This window comes from Eublepharis macularius, chromosome 6 (genome assembly GCF_028583425.1).
Source record: "Eublepharis macularius isolate TG4126 chromosome 6, MPM_Emac_v1.0, whole genome shotgun sequence".
Taxonomy (NCBI): domain Eukaryota; kingdom Metazoa; phylum Chordata; class Lepidosauria; order Squamata; family Eublepharidae; genus Eublepharis; species Eublepharis macularius.
The window spans coordinates 136556345-136576988 of record NC_072795.1 but is presented as its reverse complement, the minus strand read 5'-3'; the positions used below and the strand labels follow the sequence as shown (position 1 = coordinate 136576988).

Here is a 20644-nt window from a genome sequence, read left to right as displayed (position 1 = left end):
TTGATTCAGTCTTTTGAGATTCCACTCCAATTCTTTATTGCTCATTGCTGTTAGCTGTTCTTGAAGTATTTTAATTTCCTGGTATACCTTCTTTTTCCCTGGTCTCTTTTTTAGCTGTATTTCTTTGGCTTTTATTTTCTCCTCAATCTCTTGTCTTTTCTCCTCTTTCTTCTTTCTTGCTCTACCATTTAAGTCCATTAGTATGCCCCTTACAACCGCCTTGTAAGCATCCCAAACTTTATTGGTTGGTACTTCTTTATTCACGTTGTATTGTATAAAAAACTTTGTCTCTCTTCTCAGTATTTCCATATTCTCTCTTTCCTGTAACAAGTCCTCATTTATTCTCCATGCTTTCCTTTTTCTCTTTTTTCCAAATTTCCACATAATTGGGTTGTGATCTGAGCCTACCATAGGCATTATTTCTACCTCCTTAGTCCATAATACTAAGTCTTTTGAGGCCCAGATCATATCAATTCTTGATAATGTAGAATGCCTTGCAGAATAAAAAGTAAACTGTCTGCTTTTAGGATATTCTCTCCTCCATACATCTTCAAGAGTCTCTTGTTGAATCAACTCAAAAAAAAGCTTTGGTAATAGTCCTCTTTTCTTTTGTGCCGTTGTAGTCTTTTTGTCTAGTTCCAAGTCTGTCACTCCATTGAAGTCTCCAGCAAGAATTATCTGGTCGTATGCAAGATCGTCTAAATGCTTCCTTAAATCCTCAAAGAAGCTTTCTTTTGCACCGTTAGGTGCATAAAGTCCGACTACCAACACTCTCTTTAAATTCCAAATACATTCCACTGCTACAAATCTAGCTTCCACATCTCTCATAACAAATTTTGGCTGTAGCTCCTCTTTTATGTACAACACCACTCCTCTTTTTTTCTTGTTGGAGGCCGCTACATATTCTTTGCCCAATTTTCCAGATTTTAAATATTTTACATCCTGCTTTCTGATATGGGTCTCTTGCAAACAAACAATGTCACATTTTTGTTTTAGTAGCCAGTGAAAAGTATTTTTCCTCTTATTCGGTGAGTTTAGTCCATTTACATTCCAAGATAATACTTTACACTCCATACTCATGATCTTGTTGGTAAGTCTTTTTCATTGTCCTTAATAAATCGCTCCATCTCTCGCTCAGATCTGATGCGTTTTTTGGCCCCTCCAAACTCAAAGGACACTCCTTCCGCTAACTCCCATCTGTACCTGATTTTCATGTCCTTCAAAATCTGAATTAGCACTTTATATTTTTTCCGGTCCAGTAACACTGATCTGGGCAGTTCCTTCATTATAATAATCGTCTTGCCATCAATCTCCAATGGATCTTGAAACTGTTTTGTCACAATCCTCTCTTTCATATTTCGTGTTGTAAACTGCACAATCACATCTCTTGGTAGTTTCCTCTGGGTTGCTATTCTCGAATTCACACGGTATGCCACATCTAGGATAGCCACAACTTCCTCCTCCTCCTTCCCCAGGTACTCAGCCAACACCTCAGTCATCTGTTCTTGCGCTGACTTTCCTTCCACTTCTGGCAAGCCACGAAAACGTAGCTGCTTCTCCATATGTTTAGTTTCTGCAACTGACATTCTCCCCTTCACCAATCTCATCTCTGTTTGTTGCGTGTCTGCTAAATTCTCCATCGCGTCTTCTACTGTTTTAACTCTCTGCTGCGTTCCTTGTAATTCACTTCGTATTGTTTCCATACCTTTTTTCACTTCTGACAGCTCCGATTTTACTGTCTGTGTAACCTCTTTAACCTCTTTTATCAGCTCCAATTTCGTGTCCTTAAGTTCTTTAATCATATCTAAAAGTTTTTTGTCCAAGTTTTTATCCAGGTTTTCTATTGCCGATTGCCACTCTTTTTTTGACATCGTGGGGCTTGCTTTAGCTCGCTCCCACGAATCCGCTCTCTTCCTTAACTCCGTGGCGTAAAATTTAACGTTTTTCTATTTTAAATGTCCCGGTCTTCTTATAGAAATTAAATTTTAAAGAGTCCAAAATGTCGGGCGTCTTTTCTCTATGGTTTCTCTATGATTTTGTAATCCAAGATGGCCTACTTCCTCTTCCGCTGAAGCCGCGACCCTTCCCCTTTCAAAAATGGCGATTCCCTACTTCCTGCCCTCCAGCAAGGGCCGCTTCTCTCCAGCCACTCTATTGTTATTACGCACTTCCTGTCTCCCGTCTTCCCACAGCAGATCTCGCGATGGTGTCTTTTTCCCACAGCTCCAAAGCCACAGGTATTCAAAACAATAGTCCCATTTCTTTAATAACTTCTTTAAACTTAGTCTCTTTTTAAATTCGATTCTTGCCGAGTCTTCCCCTCCTTTTCACTAGTCTGTTGCAGTTTAAAAATCTACTTTTTTTCCTCTCTGTTTTTATCAATCTGTCCCGTCTCAGAAGATAATGATCTTTACCTTCTCTTCACTTTTCTCGGGTTGTAATCGCTGTTTCGATTTTAAGTTCTCCTCTCAGCTTCTTCCCCCAATCGATGCTTGGGTATGTAGGTCTTATGCCAGCCGAATTGGCCCCAAAACTGCCGCAGAGATTATAGCCGACCCGTCGCAAGGTGGGACCTCAAGGATCGGGGGGAGACTCGTTGTGTAGAGCCCCCCCTAGTCCGAGATCTAGCTCACCCTAGGGTCTTGAGCGTTCTTTGCCTGCTCCCCGCCTGAGAGCAGTCGGCCGCGGGCTATTTTCACCCCGCCGGCTGGTTAAAACGGCAGTCCGGTCAGCTCCGCAAGTGGAGCTGCGTTAGACCTCCATGGATCCCAAACAGGAAGTCCTATGCTTGTGAATTTCAATGGCTTCCCTGTGCAGTCTGACAAAGTAGTTGGAAGTGTTGTCCAGTATTTTGGTGTCCTGGAATAAGATACTGTGCCCTTGGACAACCTGAAAAATCAGCAGTGGCTGAACATAGCCTAACTCAAACAGGGCACAGTATCTTATTCCAGGACACCAAAATACTGGACAACACTTCCAACTACTTTGTCAGACTGCACAGGGAAGCCATTGAAATTCACAAGCATAAGCAAAACTTCAACAGGAAAGAAGAAACCTTAAGAATGAACAGAGCATGGTTTCCAGTTCTGAAAAACACCAGGCTAACAAAACATTCTATCCCCGACAATAGCCAGGGATCTTCTTGATCCCCAGCCTGGAGTAGATCCATGATTCTCTCATTTGATCTGGTGAAGCTAGACTTAGCTGGATCAGCAAAAATCCATCTTTTTAACCCAGTTCTTGGATTCAAACCACACACCCCTGTTGACAATTACCAAAAAATGGAAGTTGGGGTGACATGCGGAAGCTGAGTTGTCAGAGTGATTTAGCAAAAGCTAGGCTGAAAGCAAAGGGAAAAACAGACGTGTGGGAAACCCCTCCAGGTCCTGCTGCATAACAGAAATGAAAGTACACTATTGTATTGGTGGGAAAGAGGTTATGTTGGGCATGGAATTCTGAGAGCTGCTGTAGTGGAGGCGGATGGCTGCCAGCACATTTGCGGTGCTTCTGGTCTGTTCTTTATGGACATCCCACTGGGTGAAATAACAACATGTGCCCTTCTGCAAGGCACAGCCGGCACAGCAAGTGTGCCAGATTCCTTAGAAACCCCAGCAGCACCCCCACCAACCAGGCAGCAGTGCCAGAATGGGAATTCAGATCTAGGTCACTCTAACAACTACAACATACTGGTTCTGTTGTCTGTCTTCATATATGAACTGTGTAGTCCATCTAACAATCTTGTTCTCTGTGCATGGAAATTTGCAAAATTCCATAAAATATCTTATTTTAAAAAAACAAATATAATAAAATAAAAAATATTTCAAAAAATATCTTTCCCTACATACATTTCTCTTTCAATTACTCTTACCACTGCCTTCACTGTCCCCCTTTTGTCCTTTTTCACCTTGATCTCCTTTAGCCCCAGAAGGTCCAGCTTTTCCTGGGACTCCCTGTTTCCCTTGTAGTCCTGATAAGTCATCAGATAAATGAACAAAAAAAGAACAAGTGAGGCAAACAGTTTCTGGCCAGCCATTTTGACATTATAAACAACAGTGCTCCTCTCTGACACATACAATAACCAGCTGCAACATTTTTGATGCTCCTATGGCGCAGAGTGGTAAGCTGCAGTACTGCAGCCCAAGCTCTGCTCACAACCTGAGTTCGATCCTGGCGGAAGCTGGGTTCAGCTAGCCAGCTCAAGGTTGACTCAGCCTTCCATCCTTCCGAGGTCGGTAAAATGAGTACCCAGTTTCCTGGGGGTAAAGTGTAGATGACTGGGGAAGGCAATGGCAAACCACCCTGTAACAAAAGTCTGCCAAGAAAATGTTGTAATGCGATGTCCGCCCATGGGTCAGTAATGACTCAGTGCTTGCACAGGGGACTTCCGTTACCTTTATCTTGTCTACTTGGAGAGTGCATTGTGCCCAATCATCTCAATAACATGGGTCATTTCCACACATGTATTTTCCAGTTCACACAATCACAATCCCTGACTGCAATTATGCACTGCTTGCACATGTGCCCATGGGGGTGGGAGGAAACAGATAGCCACACATGGATCCTGCCACATACCACCACTGTAATCATGTGAGGAAGGAGCTTGACCTTTATATTTTTAAAAAATCTTTCCACTCTGTTGTGAGTGCAAAGCATTTCCCTTCAGCCTTAAAAAATAACACCCTGCACCATATACTTTTAAAACTCATCCAGAGTTTTGTTAAGTTTCCGACTCTTCTGCCCATAGGTGACAGAGATCTTAAAAACTGGCCACATGGTACCATGATCTCCCTGTTCACCTTTAGGACCTTGCATCCCATCTCTTCCTGGTAATCCGTGATGCCCAGGAATGCCTGGCAATAATGCAACAACGTTCACTTTCTCTCCACAGTTGCATTGCTCGGGATTTGATGTTCTCGCCAGTTCCACTCCCAGCACAAGGATGCAGAAAGAAATAAGCTGCATAGCTCAGAGGTTAGTTAGCCCTGAAGGAAGAGAAAGAGTGCTGTCCTTACTGTTAGGCCTAGCACCATGTAGCACAGGTATAGCTGTTCTGGCCTGGTGTTTTGTCGCCCATTATGTTTTAGTGTCTGTTCAGATTTTTCCTGGCAAAGAAAGACCTTTTAAAAGTCCAGGGTCCACCACCCCCCTGTGTAGTACACATGGACATTTCAGTTTCTTATTTTGGTCTATTCTCAGTTATAGCCTATCTTTATTATATTTATAATTCACTTGTCAGACAATTCTCTGCCACCTAAAGCAGTTCATATCAGTAGTGATATGTTGTAACAGGCTGGAAGGAATGGACAGTGAAATGTCACTAAACCGTCACCTGAGTCTCAGGGAAGGGCAGTAGAGAGTCAATGAAGTGCCAGATAGGCTGCTTCCTGACCTTTCCTTTGTCCACTCCTGCAGCTGCCCCTTGGTTAGGCAGAATGCCTCTCCCTTCTCCTTCCCTTTGTCCACCGTAAGTGCTCGACATGTTTTCTACAACCTCTCTCCATCTTGGCTTAGATACTTAGCTAGAAGCCCATACTCTGCTTTTCCTATCAAGTATGGAATTCTCTTACAATAAAGAATTCCTATTTCTTTTCTAAGTAACATTTCTCAGTGTGATCTTATTCCTCAAGCAGCCAAACTATAGAATTCTGCTGTGCAGAGACTTAGCTCTGCTTTCAGAGTCTCTCTACACAAGACATCTTACATGGAGATACTCAAGTATAGGGAGATGCAATGTTAGCCAGAAAGTGTAGTTTTAAAAGATCCAGAGCCGGCGGAAATCGCTCCTCAGAGGGTTTGTTAATTTTGTCTCCCCTTCTGCCAATTTCACCTCCCCTTCTAGAAGTGAAGATGAAATTAACAAACCCTCTGAGGTGCAATCATCACTGGCTAAAGCTTTTTAAAACGACCCTTGTGTAGAGAGGTGACATTGACACAGCCTTCGGCTTGTTCGGCTTCCTGGCTAACATTGCATCTCCCTACACTTTAGCTTCCTCATGTAAGATGTCTTGCGTAGAGAGACTCTCAGCCTCACAAACTAGGATGGCAAGACACACAAGAAAGAGAACAAGAGTGGAAGGATGCCAGTTTGACAGACTTTGTATCTGGTTGCATAAGGCGTGCTTGTTTTCCCAAGCTGGGTGTAGACAAAGACTATACAACTATCCTGTGGCCTTTAAGCCTCTCATCTAGCCCAGAGGTCTTCAACGTCTCCAGCCGTGGGGCCTATGGACAAACAGTCTATCTTCATATGGGTAGTGCCACCACTTTGAGATTTTTCATTCCCTTTACACCAGTATACTCAGGAAATTAGTTTTATTGCATGTTAAACTGATACGTCCGAGCTCCTAGGTTCAGACTTTCCAGTTTTTAAAAACTTTGTTAAAACTAACTATAAAATTTAACTGCTGTTATTAAGATTTCTATGCTTTAATGAATAAATCCTGGATAGATATTTCAACAATCTTCTCTGTCACTCACACACTTCCTTGGCTGCCTTCAAGACTCTCCTGGGTCTTCTTTTTTCCCCAGCTGTCTTTCTTTCTCTTCTCTAACTGAACTCTGTCTAAGCAGCTCTAGAATTGTCTAAACTTCTCATCACTCTGTTTGCAGTCTATCCAGTCCAACCTATCAAAGAGAAGCCAAACCGTAACCAATCCCCTTTCAGTTCCACAACTTACCTCAACCAATAGAAAAACCATTTTCTAAATTTTTATCTTTCTCTAAGCTATCTACCTTAACTATATTTGTTTCTTTTAGTTTTAAAGTCTGGTATTTGAATAAAACCCCTCTTTTTATCACAGAACCCCCTGATCGTGAAACCTGTACAGCTGCAAGAACGTGACATTAAACATGTAACATCAGAGACACGTGACAGGAAGAGAGGGAGCCAGAGTTATCACCGTAATGGTTTTCAGGGCCAAGATGGTGGACAGCAGAGTGATAGCACTGGGTTCAGGAAACACAAGCCAACTATGAGGAGATACTCCGTGATAAGGAACAAGCCCTGTGAGTGAGAGCAATGCCCAGACCACTGTATTGCCTTTTTGTCTCTGTATTTTTAATCTGTTTATTTTAAAGACATCCCTTATTTTTAAAACTATCTTTCCATTATTATCAAGTTTATATTGTTACTGTTATTTTGAACATGGTGAGAAATCCTTAGCTAAACAAAGAAATTCACTCTGTGATTGGGTTTGCTGCTCCTGATAGGTAAATTTTGTGGCAGACTGAGAGCCAAGCTACAAGTGATGAATTACACTTGAATGGCAAGTGAACAGACTCACGTGTATTCCTCCCTGTTCACTTGCCATTCACTTGCGCTCCACTTGTGGTCAAGTCCTTCAGATGCTTACAGATCAATCCCTTTAAAATCTGCTCTAATATCTTCCCAGCAATAGAAGTCAGACTAACCGGCCTGTAGTTTCCCGGGTCATCCTTCTTCCCTTTCTTAAAGATTGGAGAGGTCCAATCAAGGACGTGCCATCTGACGGTTGGACCGGTTCCTGTGCAGAAAACCATTTCGGATCTTTTTCAAATTCAGATCTTCTTCCAGTCCTATAAAGTTGCAAGGTACAATGACTTGCACAATTACACAAACCTCCATTCTAAAATACAATTGGATTCCATACTCATATAGTATTACAGCAGTTTAACACACACGTCAGAGCCACACCCTCACAAAGAGATGTATGATAAAGTGCATGTGCAGTCGAAACAACCAAAAGCCCTTTTATACAAATGTTAACGGAGGCCACTTAAAGAGACATACCATAAGGCAACCCTCCATTATAGGTAGCATGAAAAGTCATTGCTGACTTTAATAAACCGCTGGGTCTCCTTCGTAATGATGAGCACTTTAAGAACCGTTGGGCTTCTGTACTCAACAAATGCTCCACGGACCTCATGTTGCTTGTTATTGACACGGCCCGTAAGGAAACTGCCACTTTAATTACTGATATTGATACCTTGCAAAATACATTGCAACAGAAAAGTTCCAATTTTAATGTATGCTGATGATGCTGTTCTTTTATCTCAGACCAAAGTTGGCTTGAAGCGAGCTTTAGAAAAATTTAATGATCAATGTAACATTGAATTGTTAACAATTAATTTCTCTAAAACCAAAATTGTTTGTTTTGGCAGCTCATTTAGGAAATATATCTGGAATATGAAAGGAAATGTCATAGATCAAATTAAGAACTTCCAGTATTTAGGCATAACTTTTTCCTATAATGCCAAATTCTCAGCACATCTGACCTCATCAGCCACTTCAGCAGAGAGAAGTGCAAATGCTATCCTTAAATTGTTTAGAAGGAAAGGCGCTGGCTTTCTCCCTATGGCCTTAAAAACTTACCAGGCAAAATCTTTGGCCCAACTTTTGTATGGCTCACAAATTGGACTCTCTGCCAATCTTAAGATTCTTGAAACAGTCCAATCAAAATTTCTTAGATCCCTATTTGGTGCTCCCAAGAGTACATCTAATGTAATACTTAGACAAGAGGCAGGATTACCCAGAGTTGAATTAAAAGTATGGGAACAGGCAATATTCCTCTGGCTGAAAATTCATTATAATCCAAAGGGAATGATAACTCATCTCCTAGCTGCGAACCCTTATCCACCTTGGTTCACAAAAATCTTTAACAAGATCAAGCAAATTGGCCTAAATCCTGAAGATCTTTTTAATGGAACCCTGAATATGGCAAAAACAGCTATTACTCAGAGGCTTCTTGATATTGAACTTCAAAATGAAGAAGCTTCACTTCCCAAGAACTTCAGGTGCTTAAAATCTTGGCCTAATTTTTCAGCTGCCCCATATTTATCCAGTATTACCCATGAGTCCTACAGATGGGCATTTTCTAGAGCCCGGTTTGAGGCATTGCCTTCAGCTGTATTGTACGGCAAATTCTGGCAGATACCAATGCATGAGCGCTTATGTCCATGCATGGACAATATGGTGGAATCGGTTACTCACATACTTTTATTCTGTGAATTTTATTGTGAAGAACGGTCTCGCCTCATACTACCTCTTTTGTCTAAATTCATCCCTTTGCAATCCTATTTGGAATTTAGACCAGAAGTTCTGCGCAAATTTCTTTTAGAAGATTCTCAGAGCTCAGTAACCTATGCTGTGGCCAAACTCTGCTCTTTAGCTATCAGAAAACGTAAACTTCTCTTAGTGAAAAAAACATTATAAATTTTTTTCTATTTTCATTATTGTTATTCCATTTTCACCCTTATCCCTTTATGCCTGTAGTTTTCCTGTATTGATATTGATTTATTGCTTGTAATCGTATTGTTTTATATTGCTGGCCTTTGCTGTAATAAATTGGATTTGGATTTGGATTTGGATTGCAACAGAAACTGTCCTCTGACACTCGTAAAAAAGAATTGAGGAGTTGGAGGTTCAGGTTAAGGACATTGAAGCCAAGACGAAGGAAATTAAAATTAAAAAATACCATCGAGATTGTAAGGATTATTCGTTGGGTCGCGTCTATATTTGGAAATCAGATAACACCAACCCCAAAAAGCGGGTCACATGGTCTGACCTGCTTGAGTCCACCTCGGAGTTAGACACGACAGAGGGAGAGGACACGGATACTTCTATGGAGGAGGGGCATAGCATTGGCCGTTTTCGGTCCTGGAATGCTAGGTCTAAGGAGCGATCTAATAATAGTAGTGGCAATTTTTTACAGGGGGGTCCACAACGAAGAGGGAGACAAACGTAGTTGTTAATCTGTCCTCTCATCAGCTGTCAGAGCTGTCAGCTGTGTGCACTAAACAGGGGTTTGGGCTTTGTCCCGACCCCAATTTATAAAGGTTTTCAGACCCGGATTGACTTGTATAAATTGATTCGCCAACTGAAGCTGCAGTTGTTCTTTGGTGAAGGTACAGCTTCCTATGAAGCTCCTGTTCTCAAGACTATATCTACCTTTGTGCCCAATGTCAATGATCTCCATATTGTTACCTTTGAAAACATGGTTCTCAAGGATATTATTAAAATTGAAACTTCCGCTTTGTCAAAATGGTGTATTATTACTCATGAGGAATGGGCGGCACTGGAGGGTTTAGCAAGGGACCCTGAGATTATATTTAAAGAAGCTGACAAGGGGGGGCCATTGTGGCTTTAAATAAATCCGATTACATCAGGGAGGCGAGAAGACAATTGTTTGATGGTGAGAGCTATATGGTTATATCTGAGGATCCCACCAAACATATTGCAAATTTGATCAAAATTACCGTGGATGAAGGGTTGTCACTGGGATTTATTACAGAACAAACACATAGAGCTCTCATTAATTCTTAACCCAGGACACCCGTATTTTATTTACTTCCTAAAATTCACAAACAAGGCTTCCACCCCCCGCCCCGGGTGCCCAATAGTATCGGGTTCCAATTCAATACTTGAACCCCTATCCAGGTACCTGTACATGTTTTTGCAACCCTTTGTAAAACGAATGCCAACCTTTTTACAGGATTCCAGGGATATAATCTGCAAACTTGAGGGGGTGCAGTTTCCTGAAGGAGCAGCATTAATCACGATGGATGTGACCTTGTTATATACAAGTATTCCACATGATGAGGCTAGGCTTGTGGTGGAGGAAACATTAAACCAACACCCGACTTTGCTGCCACCCACCCATTTCTTGGTCTCTCTGTTAGAATTTTTTGGATCTTACCATCTACAGGGATTGTGATAACCATTTGACAGTACAACCATATAGGAAACCAACGGACTGGGCGTCATACTTACATTACCGGTCCTTTCACCCACCTTATATTAGAAATAATATTCCCTTTGGATAATTCTTGCAGTTGAAGAGAAACTCCACACAGTTGAATGATTACAATACATGTAGTAGATTGATGGCTGAACAATTTGAAGCTAGGGGTTATCCCACTAGTGTAATCAATAATGCTCATTACAGGGCTAATTTGGCAAGTCGGGAGGATCTCCTGACCTCGCGTAAAAGGAAGAGTGGAACAAGTGTGTTTGGGACTATACCCCTTATGCTAATGATATCAGGATAAATATTGGAATTTGGTATCCGATATTCCGGGCTGTAAGGAACCCCCAGTCATAGCATTTCGTAGAACTCATAATATTAGGGATCTTTTAATCAGGTTTGAATTTGTGTCCACACCTAGGACAGTTTCGAGTCATTTACCTGTGGGACACTATAGTTGTGGTAGCTGCAAAGCTTGCTCGTTGGTGATGAGAGAACAGGGTTTTCAGAAGCTCAATATAAAAACGACTCGTAGCTTTACCAACTGCAACACACAAAGTGTGGTGTACCTAATTGAATGCAAATGTGGATTGTTGTATATTGGAAGTACCACTCGCTATGTAAAACAGCATATATTGGAGCATCAATCACATATACGAAATAGTGTGTTGGAGGCCCCCCTAATTAGTCATTTTTTGGAAGCGTGCCATACTGTGAATGATTTCAAATATACAGTTTTGTATACATCTAAGGCAAAGCACCCTGAGGGTATTGCTTCAGATATCCATAGGAAAGAAACGTTTTGGATTTACAGATTGTCCACTTTGGTCCCGGCTGGGTTGAATATCAGCAATGACTTTTCATGCTACCTATAATAGAGGGTTGCCTTATGGTATGTCTCTTTAAGTGGCCTCCGTTAACATTTGTATAAAAGGGCTTTTGGTTGTTTCGACTGCACATACACTTTATCATACATCTCTTTGTGAGGGTGAGGGTCTGACGTGTGTGTTAAACTGCTGTAATACTATGTGAGTATGGACTCCAATTGTATTTTAGAATGGAGGTCTGTGTAATTGTGCAAGTCATTGTACCTTTGCAACTTCATAGGATTGAAAGAAGAATAACGTCAGTACCCAATTGTGCTTCATCTTGCCATCTTTGAAAAAGATCCGAAACAGTTTTCTGCAAAGGAACCGGTCCAACCGTCAGATGGCACGTCCTTGATTGGACCTCTCCTTCCTTACACCTACGGGCCGCTTATCTGCAGACCATTACTGAACTCTTATGTGTTTTGGGAGGCACTACGTGCTTGAATGAATGTACCTCAGCAATTGCACTTTATTATAATATTATTGATACTGTATGAAGATAGGAGTTTGCACTTAGCACTTTATGTGATCTCCCTTAATTGATTAATGTACTGTACTGCTAATTGGAGCTGCCGAGGTGTGGCTGGCTGTGTGTGCGTGAAAATTGATACAATTGATGAATTATACTTTGGATTGTTGTAGTAAATGATTAGTACTAGAACTCTTTACTGGTGTTGTTAGTTAGTCTTCATGATATCTCCTTGGTTATTCGCTCCTTTTTGTGATACTCTCTGCTTTGGTCTCACATATCTGTAGCAGTTTTTCTTATTGTAGCGATCCCCCCTGGCCAGACCCAGCTCCTGAACTTTGGCTTCTCTGATGGCTGATCTACAGTACCTAGTAACCCTCATATATTCCTCTTTAGAGGTCTGTCCTTCTCTCCATTTCCTGGACATTTCCTTTTTCTCCCTTAGCTTATTCTGGAGCTCTCTGTACATCCACATCAGTTTCTTGGAGCCCTTACCATGTTTCCGTCTTGCTGGAATAGTGAGGGCTTGAGCTTGCAAAAGCTCATGTTTGAGAAGAGCCCACCCTTCACTCGCTCCTTTCCCTTCCAGCACACTCCCCCACGGAATGACTCTCATCAAGCCTCTGAGTTCATCGAAGTTGGCCCTACAAAAATCTAACCTACGAGTCTGGCTAGGAACTTCCTTGGCTCCCTACAGCAACTGGAATTCAAGAAGGACATGGTCACTTCCCCCTAAGGTCCCCACCACCTTCACCCCATCTACCAATTCTTCCCTGTTGGTCAATATTAAGTCTAGTATGGCTGAGCCCCTTGTAGCTTCACCCACCATTTGAAAAAGGAAATCGGCCAGGCAGGTCAGGAATAAATATAATAAATATTCCTAAAATTCATACAAAATTCAATTCATTCTATCAATATACGTCAGCCCTGCATAGACAATTACAAGTTCTATATATAAGAATCAGCGGCCGTCAGCAGAAGTAATATTGTATTTCAATCCAATTATACGTAGATAGTTGTTCTTCTTTCCCATTATTTTAGGTGCGCTGTGGAGGAACCTCTGTGTAACTGTCCAACAAGCACAGGTAAGATGAAAACAGCTGGTCTCCGGAGAGTAAATCTATATTTCCAATGCTGTTTCTTCTTTTTCAGGTAGGACCTCCAATTTGGGGGGGGGATGGAAAAAATTCACCAGGCTCTTGCCCAGTGGGGGGCTGGCTATTCAGACCACATGTTTCAGCAAATACTTTTTCAAGGGCTTCACTGTAAAAGTCCAATCTATTATCTATTATCTGTAATAATAAAGGTATTTTCTAAATGTAATGCCTAGTCTCTTTTGACTTATACAGAAGGATATAATGCTTAAGCTTACCATAATACAAGCATGAAATCTAAAAACTTCAAATTGAGACACACTGAATGGAATGGCCATGCATTACACCCTATGTCATGATTCACATTATATGCTCCAAACAATCACTCACAATGCCAAACTTAAAGGTACAGGACACTCGATCTGGTTTGCAAGGAACCATATTAGTGAAACATTTACAAAAAACATGATAAATTCAAATCATTATTCAGCCCTCCCAGTGCCAGGCTTCCTAGGGTATGTATCCAATAAGCCTCTTTTTGTAGGAGTTGTCTCTGGAACTCCTACAGCCCAATCAATCTTGAATGTGCAAGATTAAGCAGAATTCAAAAGCACCTTTAGAACTGATAGTTATTGTGGCTGGTTATGATTTAAAACAACAAGCAGGACCACTCACTTGGAGATTAGATCCCAAGGTTGTAACGATAACCACCGAATTCATCAGGAATTCTGAGAGCCAAGCTACAAGTGACGAATTACACTTTCCTGGCAAGTGAACAGACTCACATGTATTCCTCCGTGTTCACTTGCCATTCACTTGCGCTCCGCTTTCAAGTGGAGCGCAAGTGAATGGCAAGTGAACAGGGAGGAATACATGTTCACAGGGAGGAATACATGTTCACTTGCCAGGCAAGTGTAATTCGTCACTTGTAGCTTGGCTCTCAGTAAACATGTTTTCATTAAAATAGCCTCCATAATGCCAAGGACTGAAAGAAAATGAATTATAAGTTGCCACTTGCACTATGCCTTTTATACAGAAGAAAAATATAAAAGCCCTTGGAAGGGGATTTCATACTTTTGGATTGCCATGTTTTTCCATTATATGTGTGGTCTATGGTTTGAAATACTAAGCGTTCCCATGAATGAAATACACAATGACAGTCATAAATGGAAAAATATAAAGCATCGAAATGCAAGCAGGTACATTCTGGACTGTGAGAAGAGGCATATTTAGATGAAAGTACTGTAGAAATCCTTCAATGCATCATGTTTCTACTACTAGCTTTCTGTAGTACTGTAAATCCTTGACAATAAGTAATACAAACATATTGCTTATAACTGTGACAATTATAACAGAAGGGCTAACCCAACTATATACCATAAAACAGCTGAATCAGTATAATGTTGCTGTCATATTTGTACCTTCTGTACAAAACAAGGTCACTATTTATATAACATTGAAAAGTTACTAACCTGTTGCGTGCAGTTTCGGGTCCTCTGTATGGTTAAGCAACATCTCATTCCTTCACTATCTCCTAAATACACAGTGGTGCCTTCTGCTTCCACCCACTAACTGCTGATCAACAGGAATTCTAGTGAAGCCCGTCCCTTTATCCTGAGTATTACAGGCTGTGTGCAGATGATTGCAGTCAGAGGACCCTGAATATCTGGAGTGTATTTTTTAAATTATTTTTATTTTACTTCATTTATACCTCATCTTTGTCCCCAGTGCAGCCCCAAAGAGGCTTACATAATCCCCTCTCCTCCCTTTTATCTCCACAACGACCCTGTGAGGTAGGTTAGGCTGAAGGTGTGTGATGGGCCCATGGTCACTCAGTGAGCTTTCGTGGCAGAGCAGGAAATCAAACCTAGTTTGTGCAGATCCTAGTTTGCCACTTCCACTACTATTCAAGCACAACAACCAGGGTCACAAAAATTAATCATGCAAGGTTGATATAAATTTTTATATTATATCCAAAGTGCAAAAGTGCAAAAGTGCAATATATATCAAACAAGATTTAAAGTGCATATATATACAAGAAGAGGTAGTCTATCGGGTTAACAATAAATATATTTCTATATACAATAAATATTCTGGTGGTGGGAGAGTGTAGACAGATGGAAGCATGCACACGGAAAATGTCCATATGTCCAAGAGTGGAAAAAGGACGTGTCCAAAGACACCTAGCCGACGGGCTACAGTTTGCTATTTCCAATTCCCGTTTCGGTCTTTCTTCATCCTGGGCTAGACTCTATGGATGTCCACTGGCATCTCCCCTCACTCCACACACCATTGCAATTCCAGGTATACCGATAGTTACCTAATTAGAAGCTGTACATGAGATCTTGGAACCTATATGGCCCCGTTCCCCCAGATAAGCACATTAAGAGATCTACGCAGGCAGGTTTTGGGCACAGAGCAATCTGTGCATGGCGGTTAGAGATGTGGATTTTCAGTGCAACGCTGTCCCCCACTCTGATGAGGGTTTCCACCAAATGAGCCTCTCTCCCGGTCTCCTCTATGTCTGTAGGGGGTATTGACCATCTACCCCCCATATATGAACGACCACGCATAGTTAAGCCACACCTCCACCTCCATCAGATGGTATATGGTTTTTACACGGTGAGGAGGTGTTTTATTAGAAGCTGTGTTAATTGATTGTGATTTTATCTTTCCATATTTTATCTTCTGTTGTGACCCGCCCTGAGCCTGCTTGCGGGGAGGGCGGGATATAAATATAATAAATGATGATGATGATGATGATGATGATGATGATGATGATGATGATGATGATGATGATGATGATGATGTACCTTAGAATCATAGAAACATAGGGTTGGAAGGGACCTACAGGGTCATCTAGTCCAACCCATTGCACAATGCAGGAAAATCAGTTACCTCCCCCGCCCCCCACACACACACCTCTAGTGACTGCTGCTCCATGCCCAGAAGATGGCAAAACACCTCCAGGATCCCTACCAAAACTGGCCTGGGGAAAATTGCTACCTGACCTCAAGGTGGCGATCAGCATTATCCTGGGCATGTAAGGAGGGCCATGAGAACTGAGCAATGATGTAACCCATTCTGGCCTCCCCCTCATGATCTGCCCAGGTTCACAAAATCAGTATTGCTGCCATATGGCCATCTAGCCTCTGCTTAAAAACCTCCAAAGAAGGACAGCCCACCACCTCCCGAGGAAGCCTGTTCCATTGAGGGACTGCTCTAACTGTCAGGAAGTTCTTCCTAATGTTTAGCCAAAACCTCTTTTGATTTAATTTCAACCCATTGATTCTGGTCCGACCTTCTGGGGCAGCAGAAAACAACTCTGTGCCATCCTCTATATGGCAGCCCTTTAAGTACTTGAAGATGGTTATCATATCACCTCTCAGTCATCTCTTTTCCAGGCTAAACATATCGAGCTCCTTCAACCTTTCCTCATAGGTTGATTGCATTCATGTGTGTAGAAATACAATGTCCTACTTGAGTGTTTTTTTCCTTGTACCTGTCTCTTTAAGACAGGTTTTTTCCCTTGTACCTGTCCTTCATTCTGGAAGCAAAGACTAGTCTAGACGAAATGGAGTTAAAAGCTATTATATATGCCTGTTTATTGCATTCATGTCTGAAGTAACTAAATGTGTCTAAGCACTCAGTAGTGTGACACCGTGGGCTTATTTGCAATGTCGAAAGAAAAACTTCTGCATGGACCAGATGCACAACACACTTGCCATTATTTATTATATATTATTTATTTAAAATATATTTAAAAACTGAGCATTGGGACAGCTCCCAACAATTCATAAAACTTGAGTATCCGTGATGGTCTATCTGTAATGGTATTCTCAGTATTTATGGTTAACTGCTGTAGCTTTGGTATGAGATAACTATCCAAGGGAAAGACAGGTATCTTTTCTCTCATAATGAGAAGGGGAAGCCAACTCCATAGAGTGTGGAGGTTGCCATGGGTCAGTGCTCATTTCTGCGTGGGTTGGAAGGGGAGCAGAAAGGGCTGAAGCATCGCACTTCCATGGATCAGGGGCCCTGACCCCAAAATAAGGACATAACGCTTGCTGGATCACACTAAAGGACCATGGCCGTTTTCACACTGCTTACCAGCCATGGAACATCGCACCAAGCTCCAGGAACAACAGCGTCTTCCTGGAGCGATTTCTGCTGCTGTTCTCGTGAGAAATTGCACCAGGAAGATGCTGTCATTCCGGGAGCTTGGCCCAATGTTCCATGGCCGGTAAGCAGTGCGAAAACAGCCCATGTAATTCCACATACTGTTTCTAACTAGATGCTTCTACATGTCAGTGATGACCACGCTGAGTCGTTTGTTCCAGGAATCCAGTATCGGAGGAATACAACCAGTGAACTTGACACTTCTATTCATAGATGTCATGGCTAACAGTTGTTGATAGAGCCATCCCTGCATGATTTTGCGTAATTCTTTTAGACTAAAGCCCCTTCAGCACTGGGGCCATAACTCCTCACTTTCCCTGAAGTCAAGCTGAAAGGCATGGAATCAGCTGGTATGTGGCCATGCATACTTCTCTAAAACTTGATATTAAAATCTTTATTTTCGATGCCCAGATATTTAACCCCCTGTACAATATTCCCGAAGAGCCCCGTGGCACAGTACTGCAGCCCAAGCTCTGCTCACGACCTGAGTTCGATCCTGTCATGTATACAAGCATCCTTGCCATTATTATGTTCTGCATCTTGTACTGAAAATACTTTCATACCAATGTTGTATACTGTTACTCATGCCATTACGGTGTTCTACATTTTGTATTGAGAGTGCCTTACTGTTATATAATGTATCTTATACATTTTAGACTGGTCACTTGGGGTGTCTAAACTGCTACTGCTAATTGCCAGAGAAGCCAGACTTGGTTATCTTTAAGAAATATGCGCTTTCAGTTCTAAACATTCTTGGATGGGCATTGCAGCTGCGTGCTGAAATGTTTCATTTTCACAGAAAAGGATGATCCCACTCTGTACTTTATCTAGACTAAACTAATCTGTTCCCATGTAACTTTTTGGGCTTTTGTGCCTAAATTATATCAGCCCACAGGGCGGAAGAATGTTTCCTATAATTAGTAATGCTATTGTTTCATAGAATCATAGAGTTGGAAGGGGCCATACAGACCATCTAGTCCAACCCCCTCCCCAGTGCAGGATCAGCCTAAAGCATCTCTTGAATAATCACTTCTGCCAACTTCTACCTTTGAGTGCATACCTGAACTGTATAGATATCTAAATAAAACTTTTCAACCAATGCACCTGAGTGCTTGCTGTGAGGGGCTTGGGGATCTCACTGACAGGAACTGCCACCCTAGGACTGACAGATCCTGGTGGAAGCCAGGTTCAGGTAGCCAGCTCAAGGTTGACTCAGCCTTCCATCCTTCTGAGGTTGGTAAAATGAGTACCCAGGTTCCTGGGGGTAAATTGTAGATTACTGGGGAAGGCAATGGCAAGCCACTCTGTAACAAAAAGTCTGCCAAGAAAATGTTGTGATGCGACACGCCCCCCCATGGGTGCTTGCTTTACCTTTACCTACAATATTCCCACCCATGCCAAAGCAAAAAGAATAAAAGGGGAACACTGTATAAAAATGTCCTTGATATTGTATGGAAATGTTCCCAATACTGATTGTACTAATCTCATGCTATGTAATCTGCCTTGAGTCTCAGTGAGAAAGGTAGACTATAAATGACATAAATAAATAAAACTTCCCCCTGTGCTTTCAAACCAATGATTCAGCAATCCTGTGCTGGACTTTAAAAAGAAAATTAAAAAGAGGAAAGAGGGGAGCGGGGAAGAATGGAAAGGAGTGTGTGTGGGGGGGTGACTGGCTAGACCAGAGGAGCCAATCACAATCCAGTGGGCTGGTAGGAAGCAGGAAGAAGGTGGACACCAAATACGGAGTAAAACGTGTGCACGGAGAAACAGCCTACCATAAAGCGTAATTTAAAAAAAAAAAAGTTGGGGTATAAGCGCTCCCAGGAAAGCCAAGGAAAAGCCACATAGTTGCTGGAGTGACTACTCGTGGTGGCAAATCTGGTGCAGATGGTCACACACACACACACAAAAAGCTGCAGTACGGAAACTGAACTGGTGAAACTGACCCCTGCAGAATCGGCTTAATATTTAAACCAGCAACTATTCAATAAGTTCTAACTTTGAATCTTCTCCTGTCCATGAGAATGTATTGGTTCAGCTGCAAAGCAGAGTGGATTGAACCAATGTTATATAATTGGAAGAGCCTGCAGTATGTATGTATGTATGTATTTATACCCCACTTTTCTCCACAATGGGAACCCAGGTGGCTTACATAATTCTCATCTCTTTCATTTTATCCCCACAACAACCCTGTAAGGTAGATTAGGCTGAGAGTATGTGACTGGCCCAAGGTCACCCAACAAGCTTCCATGGCAGAGTGGGGATTCAGTTCTCCCCGATTCCTGGCCAACACTATGCTATGCTGGCTCTGAATCTGAAACTCTAACATGGGACAATAAAACTCTTATGGATACCCTCATAGCTTTGCAGTACCTAGGCGGGGAGGAGCAGTAGCTCAATAGAATGCTACACACATAAAAAACAACCAGCTTCTCTGGATGAAAGCCCCTCAGGCAGAAGAAGGGAGCTCTCACTCTCAAAAGCTTATACCCTGAAAATCTTATTGGTCTCTAAGGTGTCTCTGAACTCAAATCCTGCTGTTCTACTGCTGACCAACATTGCTACCCACCTAAAACTGGCTTCTGCAGAGTTACTCCAGTCTAAACTCATTGATTTCAATTATTTAGACTGGAGTAACTTTGCAAAGAACTTAGCCTCCAGATAAATGTTGCTCCATTAGTCTTTTTAAAAAGTCTTGCAGTCTTTTTTAAAAGGAACATCTTAGATATGATGTTTGCAGTATATGCAAAGGAAGCACTAGGTGGCACTGTGTACGGAGGTTTAACTGGCCAAAGGGTAGTGGGGGGCCGGGGGGGAGAAAGTTCTGGTGTTACTGTTTCACTTTATCAAAATGTCAAAGAGTGTAATCAGGGTCATCAACTTTGGGGAAACACTTATCTGGCCAAGGATATCATCCACCCAGACTCATGGGCCCACCTGCCATGTTCTTGTTGCAACACCAATGGGGAGGGAGGAGGCTGGAGCAGGAAAGGCTAAAGGGGAAGGAATTTAAGAGCCAGCATGGTGTTGTGGTTAGAATGCTGGACTAAGGCCTAGGAGGACCAGGTTCTGATCCCCATACAGCCATGGAAGAGTGCAGGATGACCTTGGGCCAGTAACACACCCTCAGCCTAACCTACCTCACATAGGGTTGCCAGATGAGGTCCGGAGAAATACTGGACCCCAAGGAGAGGGGGGGCAGCACTCACCTGTTAAAAAAAAGCAGAGTGTGTGCAAAGCACGAATGTTCCCGCCTTCTGGTGTGATGACATCACTTCTGGAATAACATCATCACACTGCCACACTTCT

At 42.1% G+C, this 20644-nt stretch overlaps 1 protein-coding gene across 1 annotated transcript in view; it reads right to left on the bottom strand.

Moving 5' to 3' along the window:
• Nucleotides 1–20644, bottom strand: part of LOC129332746 (pulmonary surfactant-associated protein D-like) — a 52003-nt gene that overhangs the window by 13095 nt on the left and 18264 nt on the right. The window contains exons 6-7 of the mRNA XM_054983973.1: nucleotides 4779–4964; nucleotides 3869–3967 (exon numbers count right to left, since the gene is read on the bottom strand). Coding sequence (XP_054839948.1) covers nucleotides 3869–3967; nucleotides 4779–4964 — 285 coding nt within the window. The remainder of the gene's footprint in view (nucleotides 1–3868; nucleotides 3968–4778; nucleotides 4965–20644) is intronic.